Source organism: Anabrus simplex, chromosome 9 (genome assembly GCF_040414725.1).
Source record: "Anabrus simplex isolate iqAnaSimp1 chromosome 9, ASM4041472v1, whole genome shotgun sequence".
NCBI classification, from domain to species: Eukaryota; Metazoa; Arthropoda; class Insecta; order Orthoptera; family Tettigoniidae; genus Anabrus; species Anabrus simplex.
In genome coordinates, this window is record NC_090273.1 from 69,452,382 (window position 1) to 69,467,203 (window position 14,822).

General features: G+C 42.6%; 1 protein-coding gene across 1 annotated transcript in view; it reads left to right on the forward strand.

Annotated features, from left to right (window-relative positions):
• Positions 1-580: 580 nt before the first annotated feature.
• Positions 581-14,822, forward strand: part of LOC136880864 (ATP-binding cassette subfamily G member 4) — a 55,623-nt gene continuing 41,381 nt past the window's right edge. Inside the window, exons 1-3 of the mRNA XM_068229263.1 lie at positions 581-651; positions 3,983-4,116; positions 14,352-14,520. Of these exons, the coding sequence (XP_068085364.1) occupies positions 609-651; positions 3,983-4,116; positions 14,352-14,520 (346 nt within the window). The 5' untranslated portion in view covers positions 581-608. The remainder of the gene's footprint in view (positions 652-3,982; positions 4,117-14,351; positions 14,521-14,822) is intronic.

Consider the following 14,822-nt stretch of genomic DNA (forward strand, 5'->3'; position numbering starts at 1 on the left):
ATTATGGCTTCTTTCATGTGGCGAAGTTTGGGCACACGGCCCTCTCTTACACTTAACCACAATACAAAAAATAATATTAAGGTTGCCTATTACTAATTATACTAATTATACTATTTCCTAAATTAAGCTTAAGTTACCCACCCACACAATATGCAGCTTATTATCTCGTTAATTCAGTCCTCTTTTCTATCTCACACAGACACTTGCACACACACACTTACATGCTTACTGGTTTGAAGAAACTGCTGTTCCTTTGTTGTCTTCCTTTGACATTAATTTCTATAATAATTAACTCTCACAGGTGACTCAAATGTTCGTAATATGCAGATATTTTTAATTGTTGTTGGTCTTTAATCTCACTAAGCTTTGGCTTAGGGTTAATAATATTACCTGTTTCATCTTGGTCATTTTCATCCATTTTAGAGCTTTCCGTAATTGCATTTATGTATTATTGTTAAATGGTCCGAATTAAGCAAAGTCCGGACTAATGGAGTTCGGATTAATGAGGGTCTGCTGTATGCTAATTACCGTATGCATTTGTTTGTGTTTCAGTTCTTGAAGTAGTTCAAGGTGAAAACGCGGAGAACATTATTCTTCTCGCGGGAGAAATGCTCAATGGGAAACTCAACTGGCGGCCGTCTTTGATTGAGCGTAAGTATATGTACATTTTTTTAAAGTTTCCCTGTCTACCGAAATTCATTCTAGATAAAGAAAACGCTAGAAAATACCTAGAATAACAGGATATATCCGAAAATATACCTGCAAAAGGAAACATTTTGCTAAAAACGAAAACCTCGGGAGCTCAACTGAGTAGAGAGGGGTTCTTTTCCCACCTCAGCCATCCTGGAGGTGGTTTTCCGTGGTTTCCCACTTCCCCCAGGAAAATGCAGGGATGGTACCTAACTTAAGGCCACGGCCGCTTCCTTCCCTCTTCCTTGTCTATCCCTTCCAATCTTCCCATCACACCGCAAGGCCCTGTTTCGCATAGCAGGTGAGGCCACCTGGGCGAGGTACTGGTCATCCTCCCCAGTTGTATCCCCCGACCCAGAGTCTGAAGCTCCAGGCCACTGCCCTTGAGGCGGTATAGGTGGGATACCTCGTCGAGCCCGAGGGAAAAACTGACTCTGGAGCGTAAACAGATAAAAAGAAGAAGAAGAACTTCCATCGTGAGAGTCCTGTAATCACTTTTTATTACGCGTGTATAATTTCAGTGTTGTTTACATTCTGTTATTTCCATTCCATTTCTTCATAAAGCATACTCGTACTATATTCTGCGGCGAGGGAGGTTGAAATTATCCCTGCCAGGGATGTTAATATGAATTTACAAGATCGGGAATAGCATCCTAGCAGGGGGAAATGAAAATCCACAGCCTGTTTCCAGTCATCGACCGGGTCAGGAATGGAATGAATGAAGCCCCATCTAGCTGCGAGGATAGGAATTGTGCCGGCTGCCGAAGCCTGTCACACTCCTCTGGGGCAATGATTAATGAATGACAGGTGAAATGAAATGATATTGGAGAGTGTTTCGGGCACAAATCTCACATGGAGTGACCGGGATTTGAACCACGGAACTCAGCGGTGAGAAGCCGGCGCGCTGCCCCCTGAGCCACGGAGGCTACCAGGGCAAAGTCCCCTCGTTAGTTTACCCTGAATTTCTGCTTCTTTTGTTTCTTTAAATGCATGCCACGGACAGGAAGGCGCGCTTTCTGTGCATCCATAGACGGAGCCGCATCTGCTGACAGAGATTTCCCTCGAACACGGACCTCCTCTTACTCCTTGCTGGGTTTGATCTTTGTAATAATAATTATATAACAAAACGTAATCATAGATTTGACGTGCTAGTAAAAAGTACTCGTACCACCATGACTGTTAAGCTCTATCCATTATTAACCTAACATACTGCGCGTATTTTTAATAGCAGTCACTTATTTCTTACAAGGAGGTGAGGAAAGAACAGTAATTAGAAATAATTATCACATCTGATACGTCAGTTTTTGTTTTGTGATTATTCATGCATCGTTGAGTTCTTATAACATCTTTAAGAGATAGCATGGACATCTCTAGGTTTTCCCCATATTTTGTTATATCACATCTAAAAGTTGCGTCAATATCCTGATTAGTGGTTTTCGAAGGAGATTCCTTTTTTACAATAGGCATTACGTCGTACCGACATGCATTGATGAGATAGGAAGGGGCTAGGAGTGGGAAGGAAGCGGCCGTTGCCTTCATTAAGGAACAGCGCCTGCATTTGCCTGGTGTGAAAATGGGAAACCTCGGAAAACCATCTTCAGGGTTACCGACGGTGGGCTTCGAACTTCTATCTGCCGAATGCAAGTTCACAGCTGTGCCCCTAACCGCACGGCCAACTCGCTCGTTGGATGGAGTTTACTCAACACAATTAGTATAAATGAAAGCTTCCTTGGTAAATCCGTGGCAGAGTGTCCGACTCAAGATCAGTGTCCTGGAGCATGAGACTTTGAGTCTGGGGATACAACTGGGAAGGAGGACCAGTACCTCGCCCAGGCGGACTCACCTGCTATGCAGAACAGGGACCTTGTGGGCAGATGGGAAGATCGGAAGAGATAGACAAGGAAGCGGCCGTGGCCTTAATTTAGGTACCATCCCGGCATTTGCCTGGAGGAGAAGTGGGAAACCACGGAAAACCACTTCCAGGATGGCTGAGAAGGGAATCGAACCCACCTCTACTCAGTTGACCTCCCGAGACTGAGTGGACACCGTTCCAGCCCTCGTGCCACCTCTCAAATTTCGTGGCAGAGCCGGGAATCCAACCCGGGCCTCCGCGGGTAGCAACTAATGACACTAACCACTACAACACAGAGGTGGACATTATTATTATTGTTATTATGAGGGATGAGAAATAAGTCACAGAAACTATTGTTTTCCTCACATTTCCACGATGCCACCTACAATGTTCATATGTCCTGGAAAGCTTGACACTGATAGTACCACAGCACGAGATGGCGGTGCGCTGGGACTGCAATGGTCAGTCAGGCTCCGTGCAGAATGAACTTGACGAGGCCCTTCGCTGAAGCCTGCCATTGCTTCCACTTACTTGTGCCAGGCTCCCCACTTTCATCTATCCTATTCGACCGCTCTTGGTCAACTCTTGTATTAGGTATCGAGGCCTAGGGAGTCTTTCATTTCCAAGCCCTTCGTGGCCATTGTCTTTCTTTGGCCGACATTTTCATTTTTCGAAACGTCGCATCCCTTCCATTCTTCTCTCTGATTAGTGTTATGCGTATACACGACGGTTACCTACTTGTATTTCCTCTTAAAACAATAATCACTACCACCACTTTTATGATCTAAACGTAAGAGGTATAGAACTAAACGAGGCCACTTAGCTAGTTACAAATAGGCGATTGTGTGTGTGGGGGGGGGGGAGTTTAATAAAATCACAAAAGCTTGCAGACTGAACGTCGAAAATCATAACAGTCTATAATGAAGATGTATGTTTTGTTTACAATTGGCTTTACGTCGCACCAACACAGATAGGTCTTTCGGCGACGATCTGATAGGAAAGGCCTAGGAATGGGAAGGAAGCGGCCGTGGCCTTAATGAAGGTACAGCCCCAGCATTTGTCTGGTGTGAAAATGGGAAACCACGGAAAACTATCTTCAGGGCTGCCGACAGTGGGTTTCGAACCCACTATCTCCCGGATGCAAAAGATGTATGTATATATGATGTAAAAGTAAATAAATTAACATTAAAGTTATTCCTTTATAAAACAGAAGATGTAAACCATTACATTTTGGTAAAATTTGCGCCCGCCCCCTACACACACACACACACACACACACCACCGTTCAAAATTTTGGCACCCTGGGCATGAGTCCAATAGGCGCGTTTATAAATTCAGCCCTGATCACAGGTTCCTTAATGTGAATACTGTCTTCAGAAATGATGAAGTTTCAGACTTACCCTATCAGATCACTATAAGATGTTTTTATCTCCTTTCCAGGCGATCCACATCTGTCATGTGACGTTTCGCGCAACAATTTGGATGTCAAGTTAAAGGTGACTTTCGATTCGACGGGTTTTCAGCAATTCTACGTTCTGCTGTCCAGAATGCTTTTACAACGTATACGAAATAAGGTAAGTGTACGTGTAGCTGTGATCATGTTCAATAAACTCAAACATTATTCTGATTATTTATTTATTTGTTTAGTATTTAAAACTCTAGAATTATTCTGATTATTTGTATTTATTTATTTATTTATTTATTTATTTATTTATTTATTTATTTATTTATTTATTTATTTATTTATTTATTTATTTATTTATTTATTTTTATCAGAAGCACTAACATAAATACAAACTGTACTACCAAAAGACAAATATATAACAACATAACAACATAAAAATCATAAAAGAAAAACGTTCTGGACTATGTAGGTGACTTCCTGCCGAGCACGGTGCTTGGAAAAGTAGATGCTGCGTTGGTTCCTTAATGTGAATACTGTCTTTAGAAATGATGAACCACAATGGAAGGGTCTAAGAAGACCACAGAACATGGCAGAGCAACAAACTTATATGTTAGCCACTTTCAACGACTCAAGTGTTGCTTGCATGAGGTCATTCATAGCACATGAATTTGGACACAGTTTGCATTGGAGAAGAGGCGTTGTCTGTGGAGAACCACAAACACATAATGGCGAATCTACGCGAAAACCCCACTTCAACAGATTAGATTTGCATCTTGTAACACCTGACCGCAATCTGTTTAGAGATTTCCACGTTAGCAAAACTTCTGTACGACCAGGAGAGGAAAAAACTGACCTTTGATAGGAGTCAGCCATTCTTCTGAGCGTTTGAACCTCCCTCGCCATTTATAAATTCGGGCTTCGTGTGCAGTCCCTACGATAGCCTCCGTTGTTTTGAGGAAATTTTGCCTTGAAGTCAAACGTGGACAAGCTGGATGGTGATCGTACAGAGGGTAAGATTCAGCTGTATCATTACTAGAACTGAATCGGTGATTTCGAAAACCAGTCATCTCCATTGAGGCTAATTTTATAGAAGAGACAAAACACTGAATTTTTCAATACTATTGTGACATACAGGGAGTTTTCATGTTTTCTACATTAGATTATGCCTGGCTACCAAAGATTCCATCACTATTTTGTGAAAATACTTTATCACAAAAATAAATAAGTAGAATTTTCGTACAAAATCTTAATATGTACTGCACAATATGTTTCAAAAGTCTTCTTCTTCTTCTTCTTCTTCTTCTTCATCTGTTACCCTCAAGGGTTGGCTTTTCCCTCGGACTCAGCGAGGGATCCCACCTCTAACGCCTCTAGGGCAGTGTCCTGGAGCTTCAGACTTTGGGTCGGGGGATACAACTGGGGAAAATGACCAGTACCTCACCCAGGCGGCCTCACCTGCTATGCTGAACAGGGGCCTCGTGGAGGGATGGGAAGATTGGATGGGAGAGGCAAGGAAGCGGCTGTGGCCTTAAGTGAGGTACCATCCCAGCATTTTCCTGGAGGAGAAGTGGGGAAACCACGGAAAACCACGTCCAGGATGCCTGAGGTGGGAATCGAACCCACCTCTACTCAGATGACGTCCCGAGGCTGAGTGTAACTTCGTGTCAGAGCCGGGAATCGAACCCGGACCTCCCAGGGTGGCGGTTAATCACACTAACCACTACACCACAGAGGCGGACTGTTTCAAAAGTATGAAATATTAATCATTCTTCACTCAAACATGTATTATATGGCTCAGGTTACAAAGTAATATCAATAATGTTTAATTTATACAGTAAACAGCTGTAGAATTAAATATTTCTACATAAACACTCAATAGACAATGTTAACAAGAACCTAAAATGTTTGGATTTTTCTGTCACTGAAATAGTATCAACAGTTAACAAAGTGATATAGAAAAGGTAAACTAAGTCTGTAGGTTCAGGAATCCTCCAGGAGAACAGGTCATCTCCAAGATATGGCATGTTTCCAGAAAAAATAGAGAATTCACTGCGCAATATTTCCTCGACACAGTAGAAGAAGATGACTTGTATTCAGCCTAAATGGTGTGTCCCCATCAGTAGAGCTAGAAAGTGAAAGAATTTAGATTTTGTAAAAAAGTGGAGATGACTGTTTTTCCAACTCATCGATTCAATTATTCTGAAGATATGACTCAAGTATGGAGCTTTCGTATATACTGAAGTGAACGTGGTATAAACTGAGTAGCTTGCTCGAAGAAAGCATGCACATAGGTGACTTGTAAAAGGTCCGTTTCGGCTAACGTCCATTAGAGGCATTGATATGGGAAAGGTAATAAGTCATAAGGCTGGTACTATTGTAACAGCTGCAGGGTTTCCTAGACTTACTTATTAGAAATAAAAAATAAATATTATGTGAATAATAGAACGTGGTACTCTTGGAATGTGGGTAATAACTCTGTGTAGTATGTGTCTGTAATATGAGAAATAAGAGACATCATTTAAGAGTTCGGGAGTAATATTACGAGTAAAAGTGCGAGTCAACACAGCACCGTCTTATAACAGAGTATGCGTGTGACGTCACATATTTAGCACAAATTTTGCCTTACTCTCGGCGAGATACTAAACACAAGGGAACCAAACGAAGAAAGCCTCAACTGTTTGAAAAGACTTCATCTAACACCAGATGACAGCGTGTTGAATAAAAAGGCTGGTTTTCAGACCCCCGGAAAATAAGAATCAAGTTGAGAGAGGTTGAATATAGTAAGTGGAGTGATCTCCCACAGAAAGGGAAAGGAGTTATCCTTTTTCGTCAACACCCTGGAGCCAAGCAGTGGCATGATGCCTAGAAAATGACAGGTTACGTAGCGGTCGTACGAGCAATTCAAGGCAGAACCTTGTCGGCGCTGCCACAACGAGGTACAAATGCTTGTTTACGTCCTTGGTGACTCCTCGCATGGAGAAGCTCTACAAAATAGGGTCTGACATTGCTCAAGCGTTAAGGGACTCAGGCTATACAGTCTTGAGGAGGTTCAAGGTCTCTCTGTTGCAGACAGCACCCGTCGAATTGACATAATAGCCTTCAAAGACCACCGAAAGGGCTTTATAATAGATTCGACGTTCAGATTAGAAACATCTGAACCACAACCCAATGAGTTACGTATTAATTGGCGTATGGCTTTTAGTGCCGAGAGTGTCCGAGGACATGTTCGGCTCACCATGTACAGGTCTTTTGATTTGACACCCGTTGGCGACCTGCGCTTTGTGATGAGGATTAAATGATGCTGAAGACGACACACACACCCAGCCCCCGTGCCAGCGAAATTAACCAATGATGGTTAAAATTCCCGACCCTGCCGGGAATCGAACCCGGGACCCTTATGACCAAAGACCAGCAGCTAACCATTTAGCCATGGAGCCGGACAGGAGTTGCGTGAGGAAAATAAAACAACACACACATGAACGAACCATCGCATTCTATCAACAAGAATACAGTCAGATGAGATCGAAGTCGTCGGATTAATAGGTGGCGCTAGGGGAACCAGTCCTCTCTTTTTCATCAAGATCTGCAAATCTTCTATCCTCGATTAACAAGAGAAGTTGCAGTGATTTCCTTGAAATATTCTATCCAAATCCTGAAGAAACATATCTCCCAAACTTTTTAATGCTACACTATATGTTGAATGTGCTCACCAACCATTATGTAATCAACTCAAAATCACTTTTAATATCCGTCTTGGGTTTGTGTGTGTGTACTTTGATCTCAGGGGCAATCAATCTCCATTGGGAAAGTCGAAATGAATAAAATAAATATGAATAGTGCACTTTTGTTCGGAAACAACGTGAAAGGGGTATATGAGCGATACAGGTTTGGTCACACTGATAAGTACAGTGCAACCTCGATATCTCGCATCACCTCGGGAACTAAATTTTATTTCGAGTTATCGAAATTCCGAGATATAGAGAATATTGTTTTTAAGCATGTATAACACATAATTGAATCATATGTACTTAAGGGCTTATCTAATACACTATTTTCTTATTCTTCTTCTTTATCTGTTTACCCTACAGGGTTAGTTTTTCCCTCTGACTCAGCGAGGGATCCCACCTCTATCGCCTCAAAGGCAGTGTCCTGGAGCTTCAGACTCTGGGTCGGGAATATAACTGGGGAGGATGACCAGTACCTCGCCCAGGCGGCCTCACCTGCTATGCTGAACAGGGGCCTTGTGGGGGGATGGGAAGATTAGTAGGGATAGACAAGGAAGAGAGAAGGAAGTGGCTGTGGCCCTAAGTTAGGTACCATCCCGGCATTTGCCTGGAGGAGAAGTGGGAAACCACGGAAAACCACTTCGAGGATGGCTGAGGTTGGAATCGAACCCACCTCTACCCAGTTGATCTCCCGAGCTTGGGTGGACCCCGTTCCAGCCCTCGTACCACTTTTCAATTTCGCAGCAGAGTTGGGAATCGAACCTGGGCCTCCGGCGGTGGCAGCTAATCACACTAACCTCTACACCACGGAGGCGGACATACATTACTTTCAATAGTATTTAAAAATATAGCCTGCAAACAAACTCTGTTTTACGGCATCACCTTAATTATAACCCTTATTATAGTAACTTTTTAGAAGACAGGATGCAGTACGTACAGTAGTGAAACGAGAAACATACCTCCGTTAATACCTTTGGATAAAATCCGTTAGTCTCTTCTGTTTGTTACTGTTAACCTTTCCTCCCTTCACGTTGAAACCTCTCGTCAATACCACGCAGCCGAGATTCGTAAACGGAGCTTGTCATCCGCGACTTCGGGGGTTACTTTCGTACGTGACCGGTAATGAATTCACACCCGAGAAACAGCGAGGCTTCGCCGATTTTCCGTTCACTAGAAGTTTTAGTTCTTCGGTTCCTGTCATATTAGCTGTAACTCTTTATTCACTTGTGAACTGTTCCTCACAAACAACAAATGCCGTATTGCACAAAATTCGAGTTCATACTCTGCTTCAAGGGAGGAAATGTTTGCTTCGACAAATGGAGAAATTCGTGTGACCGAATTTCGAGCAATAGAGAAATAAACACATGTGAAGAAAGGGACAAACGGCCGGGAAATTTAATTCACTTCGAGATACTGTATTGAAAATTCGAGTAATGGAGGTTCGAGATATCGAGGTTCGTCTGTAATTTGAAAAGGTCGATATCCCGCGCCCATTGTTGTTTTATCAGCTGCTGAAGTTTGCAAATCAGGTCGGTTCAAATAGGCTTTGCGCAGCGGAGTTGTTGCATCTGCAGGTGGCTTAGACCAGCTTAAGGACCATGCTTAGAAATCAGCATCAAAGACAAACACATCGTGGGTTTCAGCCGGTGTCCCCCACAGCGTGATCCTGTCAGCTCTGAGGTCCGTGCTCAAGTACAGCCGAACCTCGATATCTCGAACCTCCATTTTCAGTATCTCCTGGCCATTTGTCCTATTCGGTTACACGAATTTCTCCATTTGTCGAAGCAAACATTTCCTCCCTTGAAGCAGAGTATGAACTCGAATTTTGTGCAACATTAACTGTGCAATACGGCATTTGTGGTTTGTGAATTAACAAGTAAAGAAAGGATTACAGTGATTCTGGGAGCTAACATGTTGGGAATCGAAAAACTAAAACTTCTAGTGAACGGAAAATCGGCGAAACTTCGCTGTTTCTCGGGTGTGAATTCATTACCGGTCACGTACGAAAGCAAGCCCCCGAAGTCGCGGATGACAAGCTTCATTTACGAACCTCGGCTGCGTGGTATTGACGAGAGGTTTCAACGTGAAGAGAGGAAAGGTCAACAGTAACAAACGGAAGAGACTATCTGATATTTTCCAAAGGTGTTAACGGAGGTATGTTTCTTTGTTTCACTACTGTATGTACTGTATCCTGTTTCTAAAAAGTTACTATAATAAGGCTTATAATTAAGGTGATGCCGTAAAATAGAGTTTGTTTGTATATTTTTAAATACTGTTAAAAATAATGTATTCATTGTAAGCCCATAGATTTATTGTGCTTAGCTCATTAATTAAAAAATGAATCAGAATTACAATATTCATGAAATAAAATACTCATTCGTCCGACTATGTAGTCTCATTTAGTACTTACCTGATTACTATTGTTGATGGGCGCCAGCTACAAATAAATGTAACGATAATAGAGTGAGAATCTTGAATATCTCTAGGGTGTGAGGTAATAAGCTTACTTTGACAGCATTCTGGGAAAAGGACTTTGTCGTTTGGTTTCCCAATTAAAATTTGAGGTTGTCTGATCTACCATTGAAATAAAACAATTAATTTGTATTTGATACTAAACACAATATATTCTTTAAATGTATAATTAAATTGCTGCGATAATTTACATGATAATAGAAAACTCTGAAAGCACAACTGAAAGAAACTCTAGGTATTAAATTTGAAATCCTCTTGACTGGACATTTAAATGTTGTACAAGAATTTTATCACTGTTTCACTTGACAGTACCTTGAACACTTTGAGTGTTATTACTACGTATTCCTTTGAATTGGTCTCAGCTGTAGGTTTCTCCAACCTAATTTGGTGAAGTATCCTTTTAATTTCTCAAACGAGATATAGCATAGCTTAAAATTATATTCACACTTCACAATCAACTTTACAATTAATTCACTGATAACTGTTAGTCTGCATTACGACGACTCAGTATTCGGCTGTCACCGAATTGACACAAGAACTCGACAGAACAGATACACGAAACACACTCCGAACATATATAATCCATTTGATCACTGCATGTCTCAGTAGTACTCCTGATGGCAAGGTACTGTATCCAACTCACTGTTCACCATCCGTCTCACTGACCGACTCACTGAGAGTCCACTTCCATCTGACTAGCTGCTATAGGATCCAGCTCTTTATATAGACATTAGTTGTCACATGATATAACACCCACGTCATAGTTAAAAACAGCCATGATATCACTCCCATCCAGCTACCAAGTGTTACAGATTGTGTTGAAATAGCCTCAGGCAAAATAGGAATTCCCTAAATTATCTCACACTTCTAACTGCATACAATGACAGAGCGATGAATCGACAGTTACTATAACAGTATTGCACCATATGTTTTTTTTGCTAGGGGCTTTACGTCGCACCGACACAGATAGGTCTTATGGCGACGATGGGATAGGAAAGGCCTAGGAGTTGGAAGGAAGCGGCCGTGGCCTTAATTAAGGTACAGCCCCAGTATTTGCCTGGTGTGAAAATGGGAAACCACGGAAAACCATCTTCAGGGCTGCCGATAGTGGGATTCGAACCTACTATCTCCCGGATGCAAGCTCACAGCCGCGCGCCTCTACGCGCACGGCCAACTCGCCCGGTGCACCATATGTTGTAATGTCTAAAGTTGTTTCAGAAATAATATGTCCATATCCCATATTAGGCAGCAAGTCTCACTCTACATTATTTTAATGCTAACATACGCATATATATATGTACAATAAATTAACTGCAGTGAAGCAAGCGATAATTAATTAATACATAGCGAAATCAGATTATAGAATTGAATCAAATAATAATAGTTAGAATAATATTAATAATAATAATATAGATAAATAATAATAATAATAATACTAATAATAATAATACATATAAAACAATGACTAGCAGTTTCCCACTGGCTCCGCCCGCAATGTAGAAAGAATGGTGTTTTTCGTTACTATCCTCACGGATCTACACTGACTGACAGAGCAAATGCAACACCAAGGAGGAGTGGTTCGAAAGGGATGAAAGTTGGGGAAAAAACAGAGACGGCACGGACGAATAATTGATGTTTATTTCAAACCGATATGCAGGTTACACAATGCGCACGGCATCGACTCAGTAGGATGTAGGACCACCGCGAGCGGCGATGCACGCAGAAACACGTCGAGGTACAGAGTCAATAAGAGTGCGGATGGTGTCCTGAGGGATGGTTCTCCATTCTCTGTCAACCATTTGCCACAGTTGGTCGTCCGTACGAGGCTGGGGCAGAGTTTGCAAACGGCGTCCAATGAGATCCCACACGTGTTCGATTGGTGAGAGATCCGGAGAGTACGCTGGCCACGGAAGCATCTGTACACCTCGTAGAGCCTGTTGGGAGATGCGAGCAGTGTGTGGGCGGGCATTATCCTGCTGAAACAGAGCATTGGGCAGCCCCTGAAGGTACGGGAGTGCCACCGGCCGCAGCACATGCTGCACGTAGCGGTGGGCATTTAACGTGCCTTGAATACGCACTAGAGGTGACGTGGAATCATACGCAATAGCGCCCCAAACCATGATGCCGCGTTGTCTAGCGGTAGGGCGCTCTACAGTTACTGCCGGATTTGACCTTTCTCCACGCCGACGCCACGCCACACTCGTCTGCGGTGACTATCACTGACAGAACAGAAGCGTGACTCATCGGAGAACACGACGTTCCGCCATTCCCTCATCCAAGTTGCTCTAGCCCGGCACCATGCCAGGCGTGCACGTCTATGCTGTGGAGTCAATGGTAGTCTTCTGAGCGGACGCCGGCAGTGCAGGCCTCCTTCAACCATTCGACGGGAAATTGTTCTGGTCGATATTGGAACAGCCAGGGTGTCTTGCACATGCTGAAGAATGGCGGTTGACGTGGCGTGCGGGGCTGCCACCGCTTGGCGGCGGATGCGCCGATCCTCGCGTGCTGACGTCACTCGGGCTGCGCTTGGACCCCTCACACGTGTCACATGTCCCTGCGCCAACCATCTTCGCCACAGGCGCTGCACCGTGGACACATCCCTATGGGTATCGGCTGCGATTTGACGAAGCGACCAACCTGCCCTTCTCAGCCCGATCACCATACCCCTCGTAAAGTCGTCTGTCTGCTGGAAATGCCTCCGTTGACGGCGGCCTGGCATTCTTAGCTATACACGTGTCCTGTGGCACACGACAACACATTCTACAATGACTGTCGGCTGAGAAATCACGGTACGAAGTGGGCCATTCGCCAACGCCGTGTCCCATTTATCGTTCGCTACGTGCGCAGCACAGCGGCGCATTTCACATCATGAGCATACCACAGTGACGTCAGTCTACCCTGCAATTGGCATAAAGTTCTGACCACTCCTTCTTGGTGTTGCATTTGCTCTGTCAGTCAGTGTATTTGCAAAGTTTCGAGTTAATGTAATAAAGCACATGATCTGCTGTGGTAATAGAATGTAATATGTCAACAAAACACTTGAAAATACATCTCACAAAGAAATTGAATTGAACGCTCCTTGGAACAACATTACGCGCCGAACTGTTATAAAGTCCTTCAAAGATCTTCGTCATGGAGACAAATGTACTCATAACTTTTCTCAGAATCTCCCAATTTAAGTAGTTCTTACATCAAACAAAAGCGCATGATCCACTGAGTGTTTTTAGACCAAAGCGAACTTCGTACCTCAATTAGAACGAAAGCTATGATTGGCTCAATCAGATAAAATATTAAAGATATGAGACGTCATATTGAATGTGCACTCATATGTTTCCTCAGAATCAAGCAATTTGAACAGTTAAGAGATGAAATGAAAGAGCTTGATCCACTGAGTGTTCTTAGGCTAAAACAAACTCCGTACCTTAATTAGAACCAAATATATGATTGCTTCAAAGGGACATAAAAAATTGAAAAATCAAATAATTGGAGGAAGGCGGAAGTTCAGTGATTTATAGTACCTGATGACAAATCTGTGCATGAATACCTTTCAGTTAAGAAAAAGTGAAGAACATCGACCAGATAGAATGGCCGGACTGACTGACTTTAGTTTTCATAAATCTTTTTAATACATAGATAATAATACAGTGGAATGTTTGTAACGGGATTTGAACCGTTACAACATATGATTCAATTATGTCCTATAAATGCTCAAAAAAGGCAATCTCTATATCTCGAAATTTCGATAACTCGAAATAAAATTTAGCTGCCGACGTGATTCGAGATATCGAGGTTCCTCTGTATCTCCCTTGGTGAAGTGTTTTCATCGATTGGTGCTCTCAAGCCGGTCTTACGGCACGAGCACATTTAGTAACACCGCCTCACAATGCCCATCTGAATTCGCCCGCGAAGCGATCTGATTGGCTAACTTCAGCAGCTGATAAACTGAGAACGGCGCGAGATATCGAATTATTTTTTTCAAATTACTTATCAGTATGACCAACCCTCTGACGCTCATGTGCCCGGTTCACGTTACTTCCGATAACCCTGTGTAATGGTGAGGACCTTATTGCCTTAATTTTGCCAGGCAAAATAAAACTACCGGTATTCTACGAGATTGAACCTGCTGTGCCCCTGTGTTTGAATAAGATAATTTTAGTTATTAGCTTGTTTGAAATAATACAAGTGATTGATTTATTTTTCTTTGCAGACAGCTCTATTTCTTCAAGTACTCTATAATGTGGGAGTTTCATTTGCTGTGGGATCTATCTACTACCAGAAAGGGAATGATGCTGAAAGTTCCTTCACCAACTTCAGATTTCTTCTGATCGCGAACGTATGCTTCCTGTATTCCAACATGATTATACCTACGTTATGCTGTGAGTATGCTTAAGTTTACAAACAAAAATCTTATGTCTGAGTAAATGAGGTTTCATTTTCACACCAGGTAAATGCTGGAGCTGTACCTTCATTAAGGCCACGGCCACTTCCTACTGCTAGGCCTTTCATATCCCATCGTCGCTATAAGACATATCTGTGTCGGTGTGGCGTAAAGCAAACTGTAAAAAAAAAAAAAAAAAGAGAGAGGAAAGAGAGAAAATAAAAGAGGTTTAAATGTTTTCAGTCTGTCATCGCTAATATATTATGCTCTGGTGATAATAATATTTTCGCCTCTGTGGTG